At 33.4% G+C, this 25,997-nt stretch overlaps 1 protein-coding gene across 2 annotated transcripts in view; it reads right to left on the bottom strand.

Annotated features, from left to right (window-relative positions):
* SMC5 (structural maintenance of chromosomes 5) overlaps positions 1–25,997 on the bottom strand; it is a 69,896-nt gene that overhangs the window by 37,655 nt on the left and 6,244 nt on the right. For both annotated transcript variants that reach the window (XM_033123621.1, XM_033123620.1), the window contains exons 3-9: positions 18,939–18,991; positions 17,381–17,543; positions 16,037–16,171; positions 14,601–14,741; positions 12,493–12,654; positions 11,641–11,712; positions 104–359 (exon numbers count right to left, since the gene is read on the bottom strand). In XM_033123621.1, the coding sequence (XP_032979512.1) occupies positions 104–359; positions 11,641–11,712; positions 12,493–12,654; positions 14,601–14,741; positions 16,037–16,171; positions 17,381–17,543; positions 18,939–18,991 (982 nt within the window). The remainder of the gene's footprint in view (positions 1–103; positions 360–11,640; positions 11,713–12,492; positions 12,655–14,600; positions 14,742–16,036; positions 16,172–17,380; positions 17,544–18,938; positions 18,992–25,997) is intronic.

Here is a 25,997-nt window from a genome sequence, read left to right as displayed (position 1 = left end):
ACTTGAACATTTAAAGACATAGCAGGGGAAGAAGAAAAGCCATTATCAGAGATACAGCTCCATTTTATAAACATCTCTTCACCCTAAGTTTACTAAGACTTACTCTTTTTCTCCTTCTCTAGAGTTTCCCTCTCTTTATGCTTATCGATGATCTCGCCTTCGCATAATTCCTTTTTATCTTGAACTCGTCTCAGGTCATTTGTAATGGCATCAATTTGGGGTTGAAGATTCACACAGTTTTCTGTGGTCTTCAGTTCATTTTGCAAATCTTCTATCATTTTGCGGGTATTACTTATTCTCCTCTGTCGGTCATGTTCTTCATTTTGTTTTACTGTTAAAGCCTGCTGAAGTTCCTCGATCTAATAAAACAAAAGTAGGTTAGTACTGGCGATTGTTTTTCTCCTGGTTTATGAGGCTTTATAGTAATACAGTTTTAAAAATGCAAACACTCTAAGAACATGGGTGTTTTCCTCACTAAAAGGTATCCTGCTAGAATTAGATTGTTACTCCTACCAGACTACCTAAATTTTTTATTTGTTCACTAATATGTCCCAAGTATCTAAAGTAGTGCTTAGTATAGTTAGTACTCATTAAATATTTGCTGAATAAACAAAATATTTAGATTTCTAAATATTTATAGGAAGTAAATACATGTTTCACATCTTAAGGCTGAAATTAAACGTCATATGGTTATATGATACTTTCAATAAAGTAGTAATAGAAATGATGATTATGTCGCCCTATTAAATAAACTTTTCTTTTCAACAAAATTATTTTCTAACACTTCAAATTAATAACGTGAGATTTCAAAACATCAAGCTGTAAGTTTAGATTTGTTGACTCTTTTTCTGTAAATTGTTTTTGAAAATTCATGTAAATTGTCAGTGAAATTTTGTTAAAACTATAGTCTACCTAAGACAGTTAAGATTTTAACACATACACGTAAATATATACTTATGCACCCAACTTATTTTTTTACAAAATAGAATTCTGTATTAAAATAGATATGATTAACATATTACATAACTCGCCGATTAGCTCACTTTATTTCCAAGTCTCATTTACTCCCTCTCCGTTGTAAAAGTAACATTTCGTTATAGAAAATATGGAAAATACAGAAATAAAAATCTATAATCCTAATGTCCTTAAACATTTACATTTTAACGCCTGTCTGTACCGTGTTTCCCCAAAAATAAGACCTAGCCAGACAATCAGCTCTAGTGCGTCTTTTGGAGCAAAAATATAAGATCCGGTATAATATAATATAATATAATATAATATAATATAATATAATACTGACTCATATTAATTTTTGCTCCAGAAGAGGCATTAAAGCTGATTGTGCGGCAGGTCTTACTCTTGGGGAAACATAGTAGAACATATGCTTTACTAAATGACATCACTAAAAATGTATTCAGCACAGTTTCTCATTATCGCCTATGTCTTTGCAAAATAAAAATTTAATACCTGCATAATGTCATTATATAGATATACCAGATTTTACCCCATTCCCTATTGCTGGAAATTTGGGTTGCTATCAATTTCTTCTTCCTAAAAGTTTAGCTTTGACGGTGTCAGGACAAGGAACTAAACATATAGCGAAACCCCATCTTCTATACCAAATGTGAAGGACAGAAAAAAGATATTTGAAAAAAATAAGTTACATATCTGAAAAGTAACAATGTCCAATGGGCCTAAAACAATGAAGCTTACAAGAAGCCACCGTGTTCAGCCAGGAAACCCATGAAGTCCGCCCATTCAGGAGAATAAACTGGCATGTCATAGAAGGCAGGTATAGAATTAAGAATCACGAAACACAACGTGAGGAAGTCCAAGTCCGTGAAAAAGGACAAGAAATTTAACAAATATAACCTTTGCACTACCAGCAAAATAGAGAACATAGCTACCAAAAAACCATCTGAGAAACTACCGTTTTCATCATACCCATGTTTAGTTCAGGCACAGTAAGTCCAAGCCTCCAGGATCACCAGTCTTCACTAGGATACTATTCCCATGCTGCTCTTTATCTTCCATTTCTCTGAACGGTCTTCTTGTTCTAAAACTTGGCTATTCCTGGAAGACACCACTGCTCCCTAGAGCCCTCTGAAGTGGTGACCCTTTTAGTGGTGGTCATAATCCTTCTGAGTATTTCAGAGCTGAGGAGGGGACCTCATCAATCGCCACTGTACTACTTCCTCTGTTAACTGAGCCCCACTTCACTTCCTTAAAGCCCATGGGATCAGACTTTACCAGACATGAACTTTGTTGCTACATTAACTACCTCTCTCAAAACTCATCCTCATGCCCTTCATCCATGGATGACTTTAGCACTAGACTGACTCACTGTCTTCCTCTCAATCATTAGGCCTGTCACCATGAGATTTCAACATACATACAGAAAAATCAATCTAATTGTTCGGCCTCTGTGTTCCTGACTTCTTCAACTTCAACCATCTTTGATAAACCCCTCTAGCCAACTCTCTTAGTATTATATTCTAGATCATATAAATCCCCCAAATCACACCACTTCTGAAGCTGTATTCCACAATCTTACACTTCAATCACCATTTCCTTTCCTTCCATTTTACTTATTATGGTATTCCTATTCCAACTACCCTTTGACCCTGCAGGCCCCTTCAACCCATTGACCCTACTACCTTTTCAAATATCCACCATGCTCTTCATTTCTTTCCTTAACCTAAAAAAGGAGTAAAATATGCCCACATTAAGCAGAGGAAAGGAAATAATAAAGATATGAAAAGACATCAATGATACTGAAAATAAAAAAACAAAAGAAAAATCAATGAAACAAAAAAACAGATTATTTGAAAAAAGCAATAAAATTAACAAACCTCTAGCAAGACTGACAACACAAAGAAACAAAAAACAATCCTAGAAGACACAAATTATCAATATCAGGAATGAAACGGGTATCACTGTATCATTACAGACCCTACAGACATCTAAAGAATAACAAGGGAACTTATACACACATAAGTTTGACAATTTACACAAAATGGAACAATTCCTCAAAAAATACTACTGCAATTCATCCAATACAAAATAGATTATTTAGGGAGCTTATAACTATTAAGTAAATTGAGTTCACAATTTTAAACTCCCCCCCCCCAAAAGCTTCAGATCCACAGTGTTATTTGAGAATTACTCAGAATATTTAAAAAATTAGCAATTCTACAAACTCTCTTCCAAAAAATAGAAGAGGAAGAAACTACCCAATTCATTTTATAAAGCTAGCTATTATCCTGATCCCAAAAGCAGACAGACACTACAAAATAAAACTACAGAACAATATGCCTTATGAATAGACACAAAAATCCTTTAAATGTTAGCAAACAGAATTCAATAGTATGCAAAGGGAATTATATATTTATACACCACAAGCAAGCAGGGTTTATTTCATGCATGCAAGGTTGATATGATACTCAAAAATCAATGTAATCCATCATATTAACAAGCTAAAGATGTACATGTACATGATCATATCAATAGATGCAGAAAAAGCATTTGACAAAAATTCAACATTCATTCATGATAAATATTCTCAGAAACACAGGAATAGAGTGGAACTTCCTATACTTGATAAAGAACGTCTATAAAAAAACTATAGCTAATATTATTGTTAATGGTGAAAAACTGAATTCTTTCCTTCTAAGATCAGGAGCAAAGATGTCTACTCTTACCATTTTTATTTAACACAGTGCTAGAAGTTCTAGCTAGTACAATAAGGGATGGAAAGAAGTAAAAGGCATACAAATCAGTACGGAAGAAATAAAGTTGTCCCCATTTGTAGATGACTGCCTATGTATAAAATGCCAAGGAATCTGTTAAGGGGGGGGACGGGAGAAAGGGAGGGAGGGGTGGAGACAGAGAGAAACATGGATGGAGAAAGAAAGGGTGGGAAGAAAAGAAACGAAAAATTTAGGTGTAATCTAAACTAAACACACTGAGGATTTGTATGCTGAAAACTATACAACGCTGATGAAAGAAATCAAAGATCTAAATAAATGGAGACATACCGTGTCCACAGATTGGAAGACTCAATATAGTAAAGATTTCAATTCTCCCCAACTGATATACACGTTTAGTGCAATTCCTATTAAAATCCCAGCAACATTTTTCTGTAGATACAGAAAAGATTTGGATGTCATCAGGAATCGTGAAGTAAGGAACTCCGAAAAATCACTCCTCCATAAAAGAAATGAAAATATTGACAAAAATTGTCAAAATTAACTTTTTTAGAGCTCTAGAATTTAAACAAAGGCTTGCAACAATCCAGAAAGTGTTTATTCAAGAAAAATGCTTGAATCTTGGGGAAAAAAACAGCAAGCTTTGTGGTATTTTGAACACTCCCTATTCCCATTCCCCTCTCCTATTCCAATTTAGCCTGGAAAAGCAACAGCCCACAATCATAGTGAAGTCAGCAGTCTAGCAGCCACTGGAGAGGTCAGAACAGGATTAGAGCTTTTTCAAATTCTTTCTCAGAGAACTGTCATTATCTGATCTGTCTGGCAGTTTCCTGGAAAACCTTACATGCAAGCCTTATCTTTAGTTGACCTGACTCCACAGCTTGCTCACTGCAAAACAGCCTTTTCCTGAAAACATTTGTTAAAAACAATCAGTGGCAATTGTTTAACACCACTGTTGCTGGACTCACAGTAAGAGTTGTGGCAAATAATAAGCTAACCAAAAAAACTTAAAAGGAAAAGCTAGAGAATGAAATGCCCATTGGAGACTTTGGAAGCTCCTGGAATCCAGAAGGCCACATGTCTGACTAGAACTTTGTGCACGATCAGGGCTGTCTGTATGATCCAGAAAGACCTGAGGATGTCCTCAGCTTTCACAGAGGCTCTGTACAAAGAGGTATCATCCTGAGGCTCTGTGCAAACAGTAAGTAAAAGCCTAAATAGAGTGGTAAACTTGCACTACAAATTAACCAAAGCTTGCAACAATTCAGGGGGCATCTACTCAAGGAAAACAACTGAACCTTGGTGGAAAGTGAAAATCTGCCCAGCTGATAGCTGAAGGTGTGACCCAACATGCACCCAAAGACCCTCAACAAAGACTAGGAGACATACTGGTTCCTGTCATTTAAGGAAGCATCTGTCCAATTATCAGGAGACCACTAAGCTAACATAGCAGACACTTCAGTAGTCACATACAACAAAGAAAATAAGACTTCACAGAACAGTTATAAAAAAACTAAATATCATCATCATCATCAACAAAAACAAGCCTATGGGAGAAGAGGATGACTGATTTCAGAGTTGTCACATCATGCTATTTAAACTGTCCAACACTTTCAACGAAACAGGAAAGTATGACCCATACACAGGACAAAAAGCAGTCAATAGAATGTGTCCCTAAGGAAGCCCAAAAATCTACTTATAAAGACTTTAAAACAGCTATTTTAAAAATGTTCCATGAACTAAAGGAAACCATGTATAAAGAACTAAAGGAAAGTAAGAGAACAATTCTCATTGAATAGAGAATATCAAGAGAGATAGAACTTACAAAACAAAGCCAACTGGAAATTCCGGAGAAAAGCAGTAACTGAAATAAAAGATTCACTAGTGGGGCTCAACAGATCTGAACAGGCAAAAACAAAGTATACGTGAATGTGATGATAGGTCAACTGAAACTGTCTCGTCAAGGAACAGAAACAAATGAAAAATGAACACCATCAAGCATATCAAAGCATGCGTAACAGAAGGAGAGAAGAGGAAGAGGCAGAAAGAATACATGAAAAAAATGACCAAAAACTTCCCAACTTTGATGAAAAACATTAATCTGCACATCAAAGAAGCTCAATTAATTCCAAGCAGGATATACTCAAGGAGGTTAACATCTAAAAAAATCACAGTTAACTGTTGAAAGACAAAGAAAATTGTGCTGAAAGAAAACCAAGAATTGTATACCCAGCAGAAATACCTTCAAAGACAAAGGAGAACTTCCCAGATAAACAAAAAACTGTGACATTCCCAGATAAACAAAAAACTGAGAGAATCATCACTAGCAGATCTACTCTACAAGAAATACTAAAGGAAGTCTTTCAGGACAAAATGAAAGGACATTAGTCAGTAACTTGAATCTATACAAAGAAATAAAGCTCACTAGTAAAGGTAATTACACAGATAAATATAAAAGGAATTATAAACGTATTTGTGTAACTCTTCTAACTGAAATAAAACACAACTATTGTGGTCATACACACACACACACACACACACACACACACATGTACGTGTGTGTGTGTGTGTGTGTGTATGTTTGCTGTTTGTCCCCGTTTCCTGGCTCAGAGTTCTTAAAACACTTGGAATTTCCTGAAAGGGGTGTTTTTTGTTATTAGTACTGAGCCTCTTTTGATGGTATCTGATTTTACCCTAATAAGATGTCTCTTGGTAGGGTGCCTAGATAGCCTCAGGATGGAGATTGGATGCCAGAAGAACCAACCACATGACTCGTGTTGGAACTTTCAGTCTCACCCCACCTCAAAAAAGGGGAGAGGGGCAGGGGACCAATGGCCAGTAATTTACTCAATCATGCGCATGTAATGAACCTTCAATCAAAAATCTTGAACAACGAGCTTATAGCGCCTCTGGGTTGAACATGTTGCTATGCAGGGAAGGTGGCACACTCAAAGACGAAATGTAAGCTCTGCACCACTCCACCCGCCAGACCTTGTCCTATGTATCTCCTCCATTTGGCCATTTCTGAGTTGTATACTTTGTAATAAACTGGTAATTGTTAAGTATAATGTTTTCCTGAGTTCTGTGAGTCCTTCTAGCAAATAATGAACCTGAAAGGGCGGGGGGTTGTGGAGACCCTGAATTTGTAGCAAAGTCAGACAGAAGTGCAGGTAGTCTGGGGCCTCAGGACTTGAGACTGGCTTCTGAAGCAAGGACTGTCTTGTAGGAGCCCTTAACTTGTATAGTCTGCTCTAAATCCAGGTAGCTAGTATCAGAATTGAACTGAATTGTAGGATACAGTCAGTTGGTGTCAGAGAATCAGATAATTACTGTTACAAAAATGAAACTGTATAAAGAAATAATTATAAAACTGTTGATTGACTTATAATGATTAAAAAGTAATTTATGTGAAAATAACAGCACAAAGGAGGGAGAAGGGAATGAAGCTATATAAGAGCAAAGTTTTGTATACCACTGAAATTAAATTGATATTAATATGAACTAGACTATTATAAATTAAGATATTAATTCCAAAGACAGCCACTAAGAAAATAGCTCAAAAAATACATAGTAAAAATAGGGAATTAAAATAGTACAAAAGAAAATATTTAACATAAAAGGCAGCAATATGGGGGAACAGAAGAACAAAAAAGTCCTAAGACATACTAAAAACAAATCAGAAAAATGGTACATGTAAAACCTATCTTGCCATTAATTACAGCAACTGTAAATGGATTAAACATTCCAATTAAAAGGCAGAGATAGACAGAATGTATAAAAATCCATGATCCAACTATACACGATTTGTAAGAAACACATTTTACGTTACAAGACACGAATACATTTAAAGCAAAAGGATGGAACTTTACATAATCAAATAGAACTCTTTTATTTTCCCTCTCCTAGTAATCTTCATTTCAGTAAAAGGCACCACTATCCATCAATTGTGAAGTCAAAAAGTTAGATGTGATCCTTGATTCTGCCACAATTCAACCCTTGTATCTATTCCCCAAGCAAATGTTGTTGGTTCAATTTTCTTGAAGTCAACGTTATTACTAGTCTAAATTAATTCGAGAGCCTCCTCGCTGAACACCCTGCTTTTATTTTTGCCCCATATAGTTCATTCTCCATAAGGCAGTCCAGAGTGCTTTAAAAACAAATAAAACACTGTTTCTCTCTGGCTTTAAAACCTCGAAAGCCTTCCCATAGTTTCCCACTCCATTTAGAATCAATTTCCTTTCTTTTTTCTTCAAGGATCTATTTAATATGGTGTTTGCCTACCTCTTTTATCTGCTACTTCTTAGGAACAATATTGGACCAAAGAGAATACTGAAGCAGCACTGTCAAAGTGTTGAGAAAAAAATTGTAATTTAGAATTTAATATCCAGCCATATGAATACTGTAGAGTGAATGCAAAAAAGGTATTTTCTGATATAAAGGACTCAGAATGTTCATGGCCCAAAGAGCTTCTCTAAAACACCTAGAAGACAGCCAGCAAGAAACGTGCCCCAAATCCCTACCTCCTCCGAAGAGGGAGCAAGAAGTGTGATATAAAAAGTAACATGGTCAAATAAACCAATAAAACATATTACTAGGCCTGAATAAATACAGACAGTAAAAAATAACATTTTAAATCACTGACAAGTAAAATTTCCGATGATACTGACATGGAGTGGAAGAAAAGGGAATAAAAAAGCTTGCTAAGATTTTGTCTTAGTTAAGTGGAAGAAAAAATACTGATTAACTTTTTGTAGACAAATGTATTATTTAAACTTTAAGAGTAATCAGAATAGGTTTAGAATACATTAACTTTAGAAAAAAACGAAGAACAAAATCTTCATCAACAGCAACAGAAAGTAGAAAAGGAAGCAGGAGGAATCAAACAAAAAGCACAGTAAGTAGAAAACAGTAAATGTGAACTGGTTCAACTTCTTTACTGTTTGAAAAAGTATCTCACACCAAGCAGAAAAAATTTTCAAAACAAAACCCAGTATATTTATTTATAGTAGATAAAAACATGACGCAGAAAGAATAAAATAAAGCTTTAAAATCTAGGATGCAAAAACTAATATAATTTCAAGAAAAAATAGACATAGCTACACTCACAGGAGGTAGTAACACTTTAAAAATAAATAAATCAGACAGGTAAAAAAATAAGCAAGTAGAACATTTGTGTTATATAATTACAGTAAGCCTGTTTTAGCATATATATCCCCACACCTAAAGACAGAATACACATTCTTTTTGAATATACGCAGAAAATGTACAAAACCAAATATAAAGTGAAAGTCCAAAAGGTCTCAAAAAATTATAAAATAGTCATAAAAGTCACATTTATTAACCATCAAGCAACACAACCAGAACTCTACATAAAAAGGCTTAAAAATTCCATGTCCACAGATATCAAAAGCTCCTATATAACCTTAAATAAAAACATTAAAATTAAGTTATAACACCTTATACTGAAAAACAAAAGCACAGGTCAAAACGTGAGATGCAGCCAAATGATAACAAGAAAAAAATTTATATCCTATAGTGTATTTATTAAAAATTAAGAAAAGATCTGCACAGCAAAGGAGATCAACAAAATGAAAAGGCAACCTGCTGAATGGGAGAGAATATCTGCAAATCATGTATTTAATAAGGGGTTAATATCCAAAATATAAAACAAATTCATATAACTCAATAACAAAAAAAAAACTAACAATCTGATTAAAAAACGGGTAGAAGATCTAAATAGACATTATTTCAAAGAAGACATACAGCTGGCCAACAGGTACATGAAAAGATACTGAACATCGTTAATTATCAGGGAAATGCAAATCAAACCCACAATGCTATATCACTTCACACCTGTTAGAATGGTTATTACCAAAAAGACAGGACATAACAAATATTAGCGAGGATGTGGAGAAAAGGGAACCCCTGTGCATTGTTGGTGGGAACGTAAATTGGTACAACCATTGTGGAAAACAGTTTGGAGGTTCCGCAAAAAATTAAAAATAGAACTAGCATATGACCCAGCAACTCCACTTCTGGGTATTTATCCAAAGAAAACAAAAACACTTAACTTGAGAAAAATATATGCACCCCCATCTTTACTGCAGTATTTATAATAGCCAAGATATGGAAACAACCTAAGTGTCTGTCCATGGATGAATGGATAAAGAAACTGTGAAATATACATATATACATAAATATATACATATATACACAATATAAATAAAAAATAAAATGGAATATTACTCAGCTATAAAAAACGAAATCCTGCCATTTATGACAATACTGATGAAACTTGAGGGCATTATGCTAAGTAAAATAAGCTCATAGATAGAGATTAGATTGGTGGTCACCGGAGATGGGGGATTGGAGGGGAGGGTAAAAAGGATCAAAAGGTACAAATACCCAGTTAAAAAAATGTGTAACTATGTATGGTTGATGGATGTTACCTAGACTTATTGTGGTGATCATTTTGAAACATATACAAATATGAAATCATTATTTTGTACACATGAAGCTAATACAATGCTATCTCAATTATACTTCTATTAAAAAAAGAAAAAAGGTGAGAATTCAAGAACTTATAAAATTATATGACAAACCCTGGCAAATATGACAGAGAGAAGAAAGAAAATATTGGCCCAGGAATACAGAACTACTTAAAAACGTCAACATTAACACTGAAACACCAGTTAATGATGGAACAAATTAAAACTTTAGACCCATCTCACACAGTGCAAAAACTCCTAAATACAAGATTTTCTAGTTGAATCCAGCAATGTATTAAAATATCAACTAATATTTATGAGAGAAATGCAAGGATCATTCAACATTAGACAACCTATCAAACCTGGTATTCCTGTCTGGGTTTTAAAAGATGAATCTTAATGCCATTTCCCTCCTAAACTCTCACTGTAATACAAATGGAGTAAAAAGGGTCCAATCCCATTAGGACAATGGGAGTAAGGGAAGAGACACCAGCAATTAGGTTTCAATAAATATTCAAAAGATGAAAGATAATAGGACAACTAATTTAGCAGCCTATTTTAAGAACCACAGTGTAAAGGGTGAGAGAGTAAAGGAGAAAGGAACAAGAGCTGACTTTTCTTAAAAAAGAAATAGAAAGAAAAAAAAATCCCAGAGACTCTTAGGACTAGGAAATGTCAAGTATAAAAGATGTCACATAGAACAGAATCACCCCTGCTCTACCGCCTGTCCAATGTCCCCGCACCTCCTCCATACACACCCCTTGAGCATATACCACTGGCAGCCAAGCTTCTGCCATGAAAATTTGAAGTTTATTCTCTAGAGAAATTAAATGAAAGAGGCCTGGAACTTGAAGATAAAGGCATAGAAAAAGGAATGAGGCTGAAAGCTGGGAGATTAATGTAATGCTTCAACCACCAGGAATGCTTCAACTTAGAGATCTACCCCTACGACAGATAATTCAAAGTTTAGTTTATGAATGGTCCTGGAAAATAGAAACCCACATACATATGGGGATCTGTTAGCTAAAAAGCCCACTTTCTTACCCAATCATCCTAAAATAATTTTGCCATCAGACCCTACCCATGAAAAATAATTTGTAATCAGATTTTTAATGCCCTACTCTTAACATAAACAGAATAAATTCCTTACAATTTAATTTCTGCTATGACGGTAACTAAATCCAATTTTACCATTACCCTATGAAAGAATTGTAGATACCCAGCTACAAAGATCATAATGCATATCTATGAGTAGTTGTGAGCAATTTTTCCTAATATCCTCTCTGCAACTACTGTATTTCCAAATATTAGTTTCCCTTACAGATTAAGATAATAAATAGAGAATGAGGAGGATCTTAGACAACTCCCAAACAAGAGGTTGTCCCATAATCCAGACCTGAACACAAAAGTTAGGGCATAATAAAAATTTCAATACAAAATCTTACATGCTTATCTTTCCTTTCTATAATATCTTGCTTTTGTTTGCATTTTTGAGATGTCTCCTTAATATCTGTTGCCTGTAAGATTGAACCAGAAAAGGGAAAAGTTAGTTAAAGCAAGTCAATTATGTGGTCCCACCTTATTAAGTTATTATGTAAGTTAACCCACAATGCTTTTCCATGATTTCTTTCAAACCAAATATATAATTATCACCAAAAACACCAAGTTATTTGCCAATCTATAAAAGGCTATTCCTATTGACATTAAAAACAGCTGCAGCGATATGTATGCGTGTTTAACTCTTAACATTTCTTTTCTCATATTCTTTCATCTGATCCTAAAAATAATCCTACAGGATAGCAGGGTCTACGATTTAAACCACTCTCAAAATAATCTCTGACTCCAAAATCTCCCTAAAGGTTGAAAGCCATGACCATAAAAATTTTAGTTGTATTTTCCAAGTGCAGGTAATACTGCATATGCCATTACACTATTTATTCTAAGAAACATCAAGTTTTCTATAATACCCTCCTCCAAAAGGGTATATAACTATAAAGCCGATATAATAAATTTACAAAAGGAATTCAATGTTTCTAGGACTACTATTCTGAATACTCTTGTAATTGAAACAATCACATTTCGTTTTTCTCTTTTTATAGCTTGAAATTTCTGTAAAGCAGCAACCTTCCAACAGTGATGATTATTAATATGTTGAAAGCCTTGTGGTGGTCGAATTTCTAATTAAAGAATTTAAGGAACCAAAGCTACAAGTAAATCTACAAAATATTTTTTAAAATTTCCAAAATATCTTTTGTATTACATAGAATAAAATACAGGAAATTGAGCTAGAAAAGTACCTTCGCTTTGATTCGAGCCTCCAAATTGTGACGCTGTGTTTCCATATCTTCAATTCGACGTGTCATAGGAATCTGCCCTTCTTTAAGTTTTCTGACTTCATCTTTCACTCGGTCACGAGCTAGTTTAACTTCTTCATATTCCTGACGAACATTTTCATATTCCTTGCAATTAATTAAAAAATAGTAGTGAATGCATTACTAGCTTAAACTAACACATATACTAAAATCAAGATATAGGCAGAAACTAAATCTATGACAGGACTGCTTTGATATCCATTTGGCAAGTCTATTAATATAACATTTGCCCTCTGAAACAACTCCAGAAATAGTGAACACCAACATAATGACATACTATAAGAGTCCTGATATTCACTGAGCATTTATATCCATCACTAGGCAGGACTCTGATTTCCATCCCTGTTTCTGAAACTTGTATCTTAATGTCTACTAAAACAAGGTTCTCCTTCTCTAATCTCTCAATAAAGAAAGGATATAGGAATATATAAAGGAGCAAAAGAAACTCAGTTATGAAAAGTAAAAACGAAAAAAGTAGGAGACAAAGGAAAATGGGTCAAAAAAGGAAAACAAAAAGAAGCATGCAGGTGAAAATGATGCTTGTCGTGTCACAGGAATTAATAAATATTTGCCAAAAAAATGAGTACAAAGAGAGCATGTAGTAAGAGTTAATGGGATGAAGTTAAGAACACAATTAGACTAAATCCAAGAAAAAAATTAAGAGTGATAATCTTAGTAAAAGGGAAACCAAGGACTTCATAAAACCAAGATAAAGTAGGTGCCAAGAGTAATAATGGCTGTAGGAAAAATGTAACCAAAACAAGCCGAAGAAAGGAAAACGTTTAAGAATATTGGGAGTAGGGGATAGGGAAGGGTGAAGCAGGGGAAAAGGTGGGGGAAAGGCTACAAACAGAGCCACATATTTTTCCATTCTAGTAACAATTATTTCCATCCTAACCTTGGGACAAACATAAAACTGTCTTACTTATTTCATTTCACCCACTGTAAAGGAATGCATTGAGGGAACTGAACCTTTAGCCCAAACTGTAGTCTTAAATACTAATAAAATATATATCACAGTGATTAGAAGAAAACAGTAGCCTTAGTAAACTTATGAAGCATATGAGTAGAAGATTGTAGTTAATATCCCTTAACTACATCTGTAGCTGAATTTGGTTATTAGTGGCACACTCCAAGTAAATTCTCAGTGAGCTAAAGACACTCAAAGATTTAATTTTCACATGTAAACATGTTTAGATCATTAACATTTTATAAAACAAAACTATCTGTTGAGAACTCAAATCTGGAAGAATTAAGAGAATGGACTTAATCAACTGTTGTTTGTTATACAATAATAACATAGAACACAGCTACGTAACAACAGAGAGACAGATAAACTTTATTATATGAGGTATGATAAAAAAATACAGTGAATGTTTAATTTAAAGAAAAATGTATTACAGTAAGACATATTGCTATAAACCCCCCTCAAAATACTTCCCCTGGCTTTGAACACACTTATCCCACCGTTTTTGCAACTTTCTGAAGCAGTCCTGGAAGTCCTCTTTCGTTGAGTGTCTTTAGTTACGCTGTTGTGGCTGCCTCGATGTCCTGAATCGATTCAAAACGTTTACGTTTCATGGTCATTTTGACTTTGGGGAAGAGCCAGAAGTCGCACGGTGCCAGATCCACTAATAAGGTGGATGAGGACACACTGTAATGTTTTTATTTGACAGAATAAAAATTGCCGTATACTAGAAGCAATGTGTGACACAGAGCATTATCATGATGGAGGATGAAGTAGACACGAAACAGGACTTCCAGAACTGCTTCAGAAAGTGGCAAGAATAATGCGGTAAGTGTGTTTGAAGCAAGGGGGCATATTTTTAGGGTGGATATATAGCAATATGTCTTTTACTGTAATAAATTTTTTTATTTAAGCATTCACCGTATTTTTCAATCACCTCGTCATATATGCTATATAAAGCAAAAAGAATAAACGCTAATTTGAATACAGATAATTAATGCCTTCTTTTTAACTTTTGTGCTACTTAAAGAAATCGCTGTTTTTGCCTTTAACAATTAAGACTTACCACCCATGGCCTTTTTGCTTCAAGCATCTCAATCAAATCTAAATGTCGCTTACGTTCATAGAACCTCTCCACATCTTGTTTGTATCTTTCATTCCTCTGAACCATTTTCTCTAGATATTCAGTTTTCTCTTTGCATGAGGTCTAAAATAAGTATTTGTTTAAACAATTAGTTTAACTGAAAGAAAAACAACAGGTCAAATCTTTTAACAATGAAAAATGTACAATGCTTGCAAAATTTCACAACAAAGAATTCCACAGACGTTCTTAAGAACTGTATAAAATGAACATGCATACCTAAGTTCTGGTCTACACTCTATAATTTTTTAGTCATGTGACTGCGAGGAAGTCCTGCCATATTTCTGAGCCTGGACTCTTCTTGCCTATAGAGAAAGGTAATCTGCCCCATTCATGTCAATGGTAGAAGTAATTGCTATGTGTGAAACCTCAACAAGTAATTGCTGTATGTGTAATGCAATATACAAATGAAAGTAAAATTATTATTAATGTTATGAATACCTATGATTTAAGGACTTAGAAATGAGATGAAGGAAAGCTAATTTTGCTTTTATAATGCAAATTAACAAAAGCAAAGATGTACTTAGAATTGAGTAGAACATATGCTTGTTTTCTTTCAGAGGACAGTAGGTAGTTTCAGATGAGAGTATTAGATTGTTTGATGTGGGGAGAGGCAAAAGGACTGACAGAGTATCTGAAGTAGGATAAAATCACAACTCCTTTGGTCATTCACTCTGAATAAGCATAATAATAAAAATATTAAATTATAACAAAACATATTATCAAATATAGACAGTTACAGTTTAACAGAAAGCATTTGTTCACGAGATTTTTTATTACAAAAATTTACTGAATTATTTTAGTTGCTGGGACATGGAAAATGATTCATTAAACACCTCTTCATAATATGAAGATTTTAATTTATATGTTTGTTAAAGGTGGAAATAAAACGTCAATACTGTTACTAAATGTATAGTCTTTTTAGAAAGTCTACCCTCATGCAACTGGACAAATGTAAGAACTGTCTCGACAGAAGCACTATATTAAAAGCTATGATATCTGCTGTATTACCCAAAGCCTTACACAGTGCCTGGCACATGGTAGGTATTTAATAAATATTGAATGAATAAAAGAATAATACTGCAACTTCCTGAGAGAAAATACTTTGTAATACTATTACTAGTTCCTTAGAAATTCAATTAGTAACATGTATCTGATGACATGACAGTCAAATTTTTCAAACTTCACATTGTCAAATCCATTCTCACTTTTTGTCACTTAATGTTAGCAACATAACTCTGAGTGAAAAAAAAATCACAAATGTATGAATTTACTCAGTGCATCGGAATTTAGTGTTCCACATTTTGAGACATAGAAATCTATTAAGAGACAATAAAAATGAGTTCTCCATTTATAAATACCTCTAGTTGTTTTTCCTTCTCCCTGAAGTTTTTCAGTTCACAGTGGTACCTGTGCATTTCTGGAGGCCCAATTGACTTCTCAGTAGCTTCCAGGAGTTCAATTTTACTGAGTTTAGCAAATTCTCCAACTTTATCCTAGAGCACAAAACTTAAATATCAGCAACTATTATCATTTATGAATGTCTTCAAAACTTGTTTCACTCAATGATCACACTTGTCAACATGAAAGTCATTTAAAAGAAAACAACTTTATTTTGAAATGTGATCTTAATATAAAACCTGTCCTTTCATATATTATTCATTACAATAATAAAAATAAACTTAGGGTATAAATTGTCATCCTTTTGAGAACCTTATATACACATAATAAATAGTTTGGGAATAAAAGAAAAAGTAGTCTCCTGTCAAGAAATGATCATTACCTACCACACACCAATGAAACCGTTAGAAGTTAAAAAGAACTAGATGGGCAATTTTAAACATCTATTTCTGGAAATCATCTGATATCAGCTAATAAGTGCTTTCAAATTTTATTTTGATTTAATTTAAACATATGTAAGTAATCAAATCATTGTTTCTGAAGAAAAAAATGAGCAATAATTGTTACTAGGCAGCATTCAAAGACAAATTTAAAAGGTATTTGACTTTAATGTGAATTATCAGGATGTTTTATTTTTATTAAACAAACTTAAAATATAGAAAAGGTTTTAGAAGGCACACCTAATGATTTAAGAGATTTGGTATTTTATACAAAAACACTGATTAAGAAGTTGTTTATTCAAACAAACTCATAGACACAGACAACAGTATGGTGGTTACCAGAAGGGATGGGGATTGGGAGGAGGTTGAAAAGGGTAAAGGGGGTCAAATACATGGTGACAGGAGGAGACTAGACTTTGGGTGGTGAGCACACAATGCAATATACAGATGATGTATTATAGAATTGTACACTTGAAACTTACAATCTTATTAACCAATCTCACCCCAATAAATTTAAAAAAAAAAAGTTTATTAACAAAATTTTGAGAGCCTACAACAAATGGAAGCACATAGCAATTCAAGCTAATCTCTATTTAAAAATAATACAACTTTATTTCCTGTACATTATAACTTAGGACTTTTTATTAATCGAAAAATTCCATATTATAATACTACGAATTAATAAGATTATACTGTAAGAGATGCTACCTTTTATAAAGAACTATTAATACTAAGAGTGCTATGCTCAGTTTAAATAGTAACCATTACAATATCGCTCATAAAGTACTTACAGAAAGAAATATATAAAGAGGAAGAAACATTATACACAAAACCTTGCCATCTTTACATTTAATTCTCTCCTACCTGAGGTAGAAACTGGCAAAGATTGCTCACTTGAATATTTAAGGCTGCAACCTGCTCTTCTACTACTTTCTGGGTTGTCGATTTTTTGTTGATGAACCAAGACGACTGATTTTTTGCCACATCAATCTCACGGGTAATTACAAGATTTCCAGAAGTCCTGAACCTAGTTAAAAAATAATTTAAAATTTTTATATTCAAAATACATGCTTTATTTTAGAAACAAAATTTCCAAAATGCTCTTAAATTAAAAAAAAACTCTAGGCCCAGATGACTTTAATCAGTAAGTTTAACCAAACATTTAAACAAATATTTCACAAACAAAATACAGATATAAAAAATCCCCAATAAACTTTAATAAAAAAAACAAACAAAAAGATTAGAAAGCCAAATCTAATAATTCATCAACAAAATTATGACCATACTACATTTATTGTAAGAATGCAAAATGGGTGAATATCTTGAAATTAATCAAACTTATCAATTAAAATAATATGATCTACCCAACAGATGCTGATAAAATTCACCTGCTTACTCATAACTAAAACCATACCAAATCAGGAACAGAAGGGAATATTCCCACCCAAGTAAACAGTATTTTCCAAAATCCTACAACAAAAATATCATTTCATTCCAGCCATACCACCATTTTTCTGTTCCTCAGAAACAAACTTAATGTCACCTTAGATCCCTCTGCCCAGAATACTCTACTTCCAGTTCTTCTTATGGTTAGCTCCTTTTTTATCATTCAGTTCTTAGCTCACAAACATTTTCAACAGGCCTTCCTGAGCATTCAATAGGAATAAATAAAAGCACTCCCCAAACCTTGTCAAGGCCAATGATGAGCTAAATCTAATTATTTGTCTTCACTTTACTTGACCAATCAGTAACATCAGACAGATTACTCCCTCCTCCTCAAACAATTCATAGCATTACTTTCCAGTTATTATGTTTTTTGACTCACTAGTAAATTCTTCAGTTTCCTTTCCTAGTTTGTCCTACGTTCAACTTCTAAGTTCTACAGTGCAACGGGGTTTAGTTCTTAGCCTTCTTTCCTGCACTGTATGTTCTCCCTTGGAGATTTCATCTATCCTATTCACAACTCCCCAAATCTTCGGCGCAGCTCACTGGCCCATGTGGGAATCAAACCAGCAACCCTGTTGTTCAGAGCTCGTGTTCTAACCAACTGAACCACCTGGCCACCGCTTGTTTGTATTTTTTTAACAAGCAAGTATTACTTTCAAAATCTGCACACATAAACATAACCTTAAATTTGTAAAAGATACTGCAACTTCATAATGAGTATTTAACAGTGGTATATTTCTATTTCATGATCTCCCATAAACTTATAATTTCCTTAAGCATTTTACCAAAAGAAAATTCTTACAATTTAGGTTTTAAAAGATACATTAAAAAACCTTATCTAGATAAAATATTCTTGAAATAATTCCAATATTTGTATCATAATACTATATTATTAGTCTTTTCTAAAGTCATCAGGAAAGCATGAACATAAACTAAGAAGTTATAGGAAAAAGTGGTTTCAGCACTTAACACTTACAACTCAATTTCAATCATGCCTTTGGAACATCCTCTCTTCACAAAAAAGCCAACCTAAGAAATAAAAAAAAGACAAAGTAAGCTGTGTGATGCACATTCCCAGGTTAACAGATACTTAGCAATGCCATTATTATTTTTCAGGTCAAGACTCACTCAATTACTATGCTATGTCCATTCCCATCACTTTCTAAAGCTACTCTTCCCAGATTTGGGCCCCTCCATTGTTTCCCACCCATTGTTTCCACAAGTAACAATCATAATATTACCACTTATTGAACCTTTCATGTGCCAGGTAGCCTCTTACAAAGCTCATGAGAAAGCCAGTAACTGGTACACAGAGAGGATCCGAACCCAGGTAGTCTGGCTCCAGAGCCTGTGTATTTAGCCACTATACCAAACAGACTCTCAGAAAGAAGAAAAAGCCAGTGGGAAAACAAGTTCTATAGAATAATCATGAAGAGCCACATCCAATCTCATTACCACTGGAGACTTCTATGGAGTTGTGCAGATTATACATTATTAACAACCACTCCGATATTACCCATCCTGCTATTAATTAGGATATCCTATTAATTAGGATATAACTGTCACCAAGTATTTTTTTAAAAGAGCAATATACGTGTAAATACAATTTAAGTACAAATTAACATAGTAAGACATATTTGAGCTAGTTTCTATATGAGCATAAGCGTAAAAACAGACACTAGGCCTAAAAAAATCAGATTGGATCTTCAATCAGGCTATATGTAAGTAACACTAAAAAAAAGTAGAGAATACACCTTGCAAATAATTATCTTTTTTAATAGTGGTAATGGCAATGATGACAATTATAACCACAACTAATATTTATTAAGCATTACTATATGTGCTGTGCTAAGCACTTTATACATAATTTTCTCATTTAACACTCATGAGCATCCTTAAGAGGTATATATTATATCCATTACATAGATAATGAAACTGAGGCCCCAAAGGAAAAGAAAGCTTGTTCTTGTAACCAGAAAACCACAGCTTAATTAAGCATACAGGTGTTAACATACACGGTCCAGGTTCAAATCTCCACTCAACCATATAAAAGTTGTATGACCTTGACAAGGTTACTTAACCTCTGTTTCAGTTTCTTCACAAATAGGAAAAACAACGGCATTTTAGTAGGAGTGCCATTTGCTCATTAGCTTGCAGCAATTAAAATATTTGGTGCCAATCAGAAGAAAAAAATTAGGAGGCAGTTTTTATTGTAAAGTTAGATGAATGATACAGAACATGTTGGTGTTAAATTTTTATATTAGCATTTAAATATAAATACAACATTAAAAATAACTGCTGAGAATGTGAGCAGCCCCTTAATACATCTGTGGATACCCAAAGGTCTGCAATGTGTCACCTAAGAAACTGCATTTCACAGCCTCCTTTAAAACCCCTACCACTCAAAATGAGAAGAGATGTCTTCTTTAAGACAAAAATACATGAGAAGACGGTGAAAATTGTTACAGCCCTGTCTATTCTAACTATACAGCCATCAGAGCACAATCCAGCAGACCTTTACACAGAGGTAAGGATTTAATAAATAATTTCTGACAATTAAAAAGCTATACATTAGTATTTATAAAAATCGGAGTTGTCCTTGGAAATTATCTACTCCAACTCTCTTTGAAATAAAGAAAAACTGAGGTCCAGACAATTGACTAAGGTCACAAGGCTAATTATTGAAAGAGTGGTATCTTTTCTTTGCCTCATACATGTTTCCCATACAGCATTAAAAGTACATATACGTTTTGAATGGGTTTATTTATAATATTAAGGGATGTACGCCTCAATCTTGTAACCCTCCATTAAATTTTAAGCCTCGCTAAGAAACTTAAGAAACTTGTAATACCGTTTTGATAATACTGCAGTATTTGCGAGTTATAGAAAAATATAAAGAATCAAATTTTAAAAATTATTTTAGTGTGGATAACAACTCAACTCTCAGACTATCTTTTTAAAACATGTTTTTATGTGGCGTATATAGCAAACAATATATATATATGAGGTGTTATCAAACAATATAGTGAATGTTTAAATAAAAAAATGTATTACAGTGAAAGAAATTGCCATTAATCCCCATCAAAATACTCCCCCTCGCTTTGAACACACTTATCCCACCGTTCTTACCACTTTCTGAAGCAGTTCTGGAAGTCCTCTTTTGTGAGTGTCTTGAGTTGTACTGTCGTGGCTGCCTCAATATCCTGAATCATTTTGACTTTGGGGAAGAGGCAGAAGTCAGACAGTGCCAGATCCAGTGAATAAGGTGAATGAGGATACACTGTAATGTTTTTATTTGACAGAAATTGCCGTATACCAGAAGCGATGTATGACATGGAGCATTGCCATGATAGAGGATAAAAGTCCACAACTGCTTCAGAAAGTTAACAGGAACAATGGGTATTAAGTGTGTTTGAAGCGAGGGGGGGAGTATTTTGAGAGGGATTAATGGTAATGTCCTTTACTGTAATAAATTTATTTTTATTTAAACATTCACCGTATTGTTTGATCACACCTCATAAACTTCATGTACTGTTTAAGGAATAAAACCACCATGTATCTACCACCAATTTAAGGAACTGAACATTATCAGTGTATCTGATTCCCTGTATAACTCACCGCCATTGCATCCTTCTCTCTCAACAAATACAATCTCTAAGCTGATCTGTTGATCACCCTTTTGCTTTTTTTCAGTTTTGCTATATACATCTCTGAACATTAAATATATTGTTTTTAACCATTCCATAAACTCATGTTACATGTATTCTTCCAAGATGGCATTTTTCCTTAAATTATGTTTTTGAGATTTAACCAATAAGCTAAGGTTTATTTTCACTGTCATATAATATTCAATTTTATTTGACTATGATAAAATGTATTGTAAATAATACTGCTATAAATATTTCCATAATTTCATCTTGTATAAACGTACAAGAACTTACTAAGGTATCCAGGAGTAGAATTTTTGAGTGACTGGGTAGCACCTACGAATTTACTAGGTAATGCCATGTCATTCTGTAAAGAAGTTGCACAAATTCACATTCCCACCAAGAAAGCATCAGCTGCCAGTGTTTCATATTCTTGTAAGCATATGGCACTGCCAGAATTTTTTTGAGTCTGATGGATAGACCATGCCCAGGTTAATTTGCATTTCTCTGATAATTAAAGGAGTTGAGCAACTTTTCATATATTACCTATTTGAGCTGCCTCTTCTGTGAGACAGCTGAGCATATCTTTTGCCCATTTATCGTGAGTTGTTATTGTTTTGCTTATTATATAGTCTAGATACCAATCTTTTGTTATATGTTATAAACTTTCTTCCAATTTGTGGCTCGTCTTTTTCATTATGGTGTCTTTTGATAAATGAAAGTTTTTAAATTTTATTTTGGTTTAATTTATAATTATTTACCTTTTTGATCTATATTTCTATGTAAGAACATTTTCTTTAACCCAAGGTCACAAAGATACTTTTCTCTATTACCTATATCTTCCAAAAACTTTCTGGTCAGTCACATTTATTATTATTTTTTTAACTTTTAAAAAAAAATTATTTTAAGTGTGTTTTTCCAGGATTCATCAGCTCCAAGTCAACTAGTTGTTTTAATCTAGTTGTGCATGGTACAGCTCACGGTGGCCCAAGTGAGGATAGAACCTGCAACCTTATTAAGAGCACTGCGCTCTAACTAACTGAACTAACCGACTGCCCCTCATCAATCACATTTATATCTTCAACCCACTTGGAATTGATTTTTGTTAAAGTGTGAGGATAGGCTCAGTTTCTATTTTTTTTCCTATATGGGTAACCAATTGTCTCAGTACTATTTATCCATTTGCCACCCCCACTCATATACAATGTCACATCTGTCATAAATCAAGAGTCTACGAATCATGGCTTTGTATCTGGGCTTTTTATTCTGTCACATCACACTGGTCTATTTTATATTCCTACACCAACACCATGTCTTAAATTACTGTAACTTCATAAGTCTCGCTATCTGGTTGGAGGAGTTTCCCATTTTTTTTTTATTTCTTAGGAGAATCAAAGCTACTCTTTGGCCTTTTGTTCTAAATTTTAGAACTAGCTTGTAATTTGCTATAAAACAGTATTGGGATTTTGACTGAAATGATACTGAATATGCAGATCAATGTGAAGAATGACACTTTTATATTTAGGTTTTCCTGCCCATTAATACTGTGTATCTTGCCATTTACTCAAACTTTTTTTTTTAATAAAATTTTATAATTTCTGCATATAGGCCTTACATGTCTTTTGTTAATTTATTGCTATGTAACTTGTACTTTTGTTGCTATTGTAAACAGTATCTATTTTTAACTGCATTTTTCTGTTAAGATATACGATTTGTTATATAATCTTGTATCTAGCAATCCTGATAAAATTCCACGTTTTATCAGAAGGCTTATCTAAAGGTTTTGTGGTTTTTCCAACTTGTATCTTTTCTTTGTCTTACAATTCTACCTAGAACTTCCTGTACAATGCTGAATAGCAGTGACAGGAGTAGGTAACCTCAACTTATTCCTGAATTTACTCTACATTTTCACAAATATCTTTTATGAAATTAAGAAATATCCCTTCTATTCCTAATTTGCTGTTTTTAATCAGAACTTACTGTGGAGTTTAACTGAATGCTTTTTTTCTATTTATTGTGATAATCATATAGTTCTTTAAAACATGGTGTGTTAATTTTTTCTAATGTTCAATCAATCTCTGATTCCTTGAATTCAATTTGGTCATGATATATTATGCATTTTATGTATTATTAAATTCAGCAGGCTACAGTTTCCAAGTTTTTGTTTTCGTTTTTCTTTTGAGATTTTTGCTTCTGTGTTCTTGAGTGAGACTGGTGAATAATTTTCTCATTCTTTCCTTAACTGATTTTGGTACCTAGAGTAATATTTTCTATGTAAAATAGGAAGTTATTGCTGTTAGAACTAATTCATGATTGTCTGGTGTTCTGTGAAAAATTAAACAGCTTATTTTTTCATTTTGAGTCAATTTTGCTAATTTATATGGTTGGAGAAATCTAAATATTCACTTTCTAAAAATTCAAAATTTATTTGCATAAAGTTGTTCATGATATTCCCTTATAATCTTTTAAATCTCTGTTGCATTCTGGTACTGCCCTGGTGGTAGTCATCAGGACACTTCATGAATATTCTGGTTCTCCTTTAACCCATAGAAAAACTGCATTTGCTCATTTTCTCTGATGCAAGGTGTGTGGCCTTTTGACTTTCTTTGTCCAATGAAATGTGAGTGGAAGAAATATTTGTCACTTTTTTGGAGGCATTTTAACAGCCAATTCCCTTCCCCAAAGCGTACTGGGGATTGCTTGGATTCCAGTATAATACATCTTAATGATTACTTTTTTTCATTCCTTTATTCCCTCCCCCATCTTCTCAGAAGTTACTGATTTCATTAATCTTTTTGAAAGCTATTTTTGGTTTTATGGTGCCTATTATATCATTGTTAGTTATTAACTTCTGCTCTGATTTTTAATTTCCATTAAGATTTCTTCTTTGATCTGTGTATAATATGGAAGTATATGTTTTATTCTGAACAAAAGGAAAAATTTTAGTTATCTTTTTGTTATTATTTCTCTTACTAGCATTGTGGTCAGAGAACATAGTCTGTGTGGTACCAATTCTTTGATATTTTTGATATTTGCTTTACGGCTCAGTCTGTTTTTAGAAATGTTCTGTATGTGTTTAAAAAGAATGTGTTCTCTCCAATTGCAGAGTACAGTATTTATATTTTCTGTACAGGAATACCTCATTTTATTGCACTTCACAGATATTGCATTTTTTTAAAAATTGAAGGTTTGTGGCAACCCTGCATTGAGCAAGTCTATCAGTGCCAAAAAGATTATGACTCACTGAGGGTTCAGGTGGTGGATAGCATTTTTTTTCTTTTAGCAATAAAGCATTTTTAAATTAAGGTACGTACTTGTTTTTCAGACATAATGCTATTGCACACTTAATAGAGTACAGTGTAATATAAACATAACTTTAGGTGTACTGAGAAACCAAAAACATAGTCTGACACCCTTTATTGCAATATTTGCTTTATTGTGGTAGTTTGGAACTGAACCTACAGTATCTCTGAGGTATACCTGCATTCTTACTAATTTTTTATCTGACGGATCTACTGATTACTACTAGCTCTCCCACTATGGTTATGCATTTGTTAACTTCTGGTTAAGAGTGCTGCTGTTTTTGCTTATATGTTTTGGAGCTAGAGTATCTGAATTAAAGTTGATAACTGAATTTTCTGCTGAACTGAACTTTTCATCAATATTTAACGACCATCTTTATCGCTAAAAGTACTTTTTGCTTTAAAGTCTATTTTGCTTGGTATTAATTCAGCCACACCTACTTTCTTTTGTATAATATTTGCCTGGTATGTATTTTTTTATCCTTTTACTATCAACTTTTCTGTAGCTTTTTATTTTAGACATGCTTATTGTAAACAAAATAGAACTGCACTTTACCTACTCTAACAGACTACGTCGTTTAACAAGAATTTAGACCATTTATATTATTGTAAATGTATATGCATGTATTTCTACCTTCTTATTTTATGTTTTTTAATGATCTCATTTTCTGTATTTCTGTTTCTTTTCTCCTCTTCTTCTTTTCCCAAGACTCCCCTAGGTTGTTTGGGCAGTGGGTGTTTTTTTTTTTTTTAATTCCCATCTCTCATTCTAATTTTTTACCTTTCTTGTGGAGGATTTTTGGATTTCAATTGTTTAGTGGTTCACCCTAGAAATTTTAACATGCATATTTAACTTAACTCTGAAGTTAATCGATTATCTTAACTTCCTCCCAACAATACAAATCCACAAAATACTTCAACTCTGATCAGTTCCTTCCAGTTGTCTAGGAAGGACAATTCTATATTGTTTGATTTAAACTTCAAAAATTAGATATTAGTGTTATGTTAGAGTTTGCATACAATTCCCCTACATGTCTATCATTTCTTTACTCACCATTTCTTCTTACATCTGAGACTTTCCTGGGA

This window comes from Rhinolophus ferrumequinum, chromosome 12, assembly GCF_004115265.2.
Source record: "Rhinolophus ferrumequinum isolate MPI-CBG mRhiFer1 chromosome 12, mRhiFer1_v1.p, whole genome shotgun sequence".
In the NCBI taxonomy this organism is placed as follows: Eukaryota; Metazoa; Chordata; class Mammalia; order Chiroptera; family Rhinolophidae; genus Rhinolophus; species Rhinolophus ferrumequinum.
The sequence above is the reverse complement of the archived record's forward strand: the minus strand, read 5'-3'. Positions and strand labels throughout refer to the sequence as shown.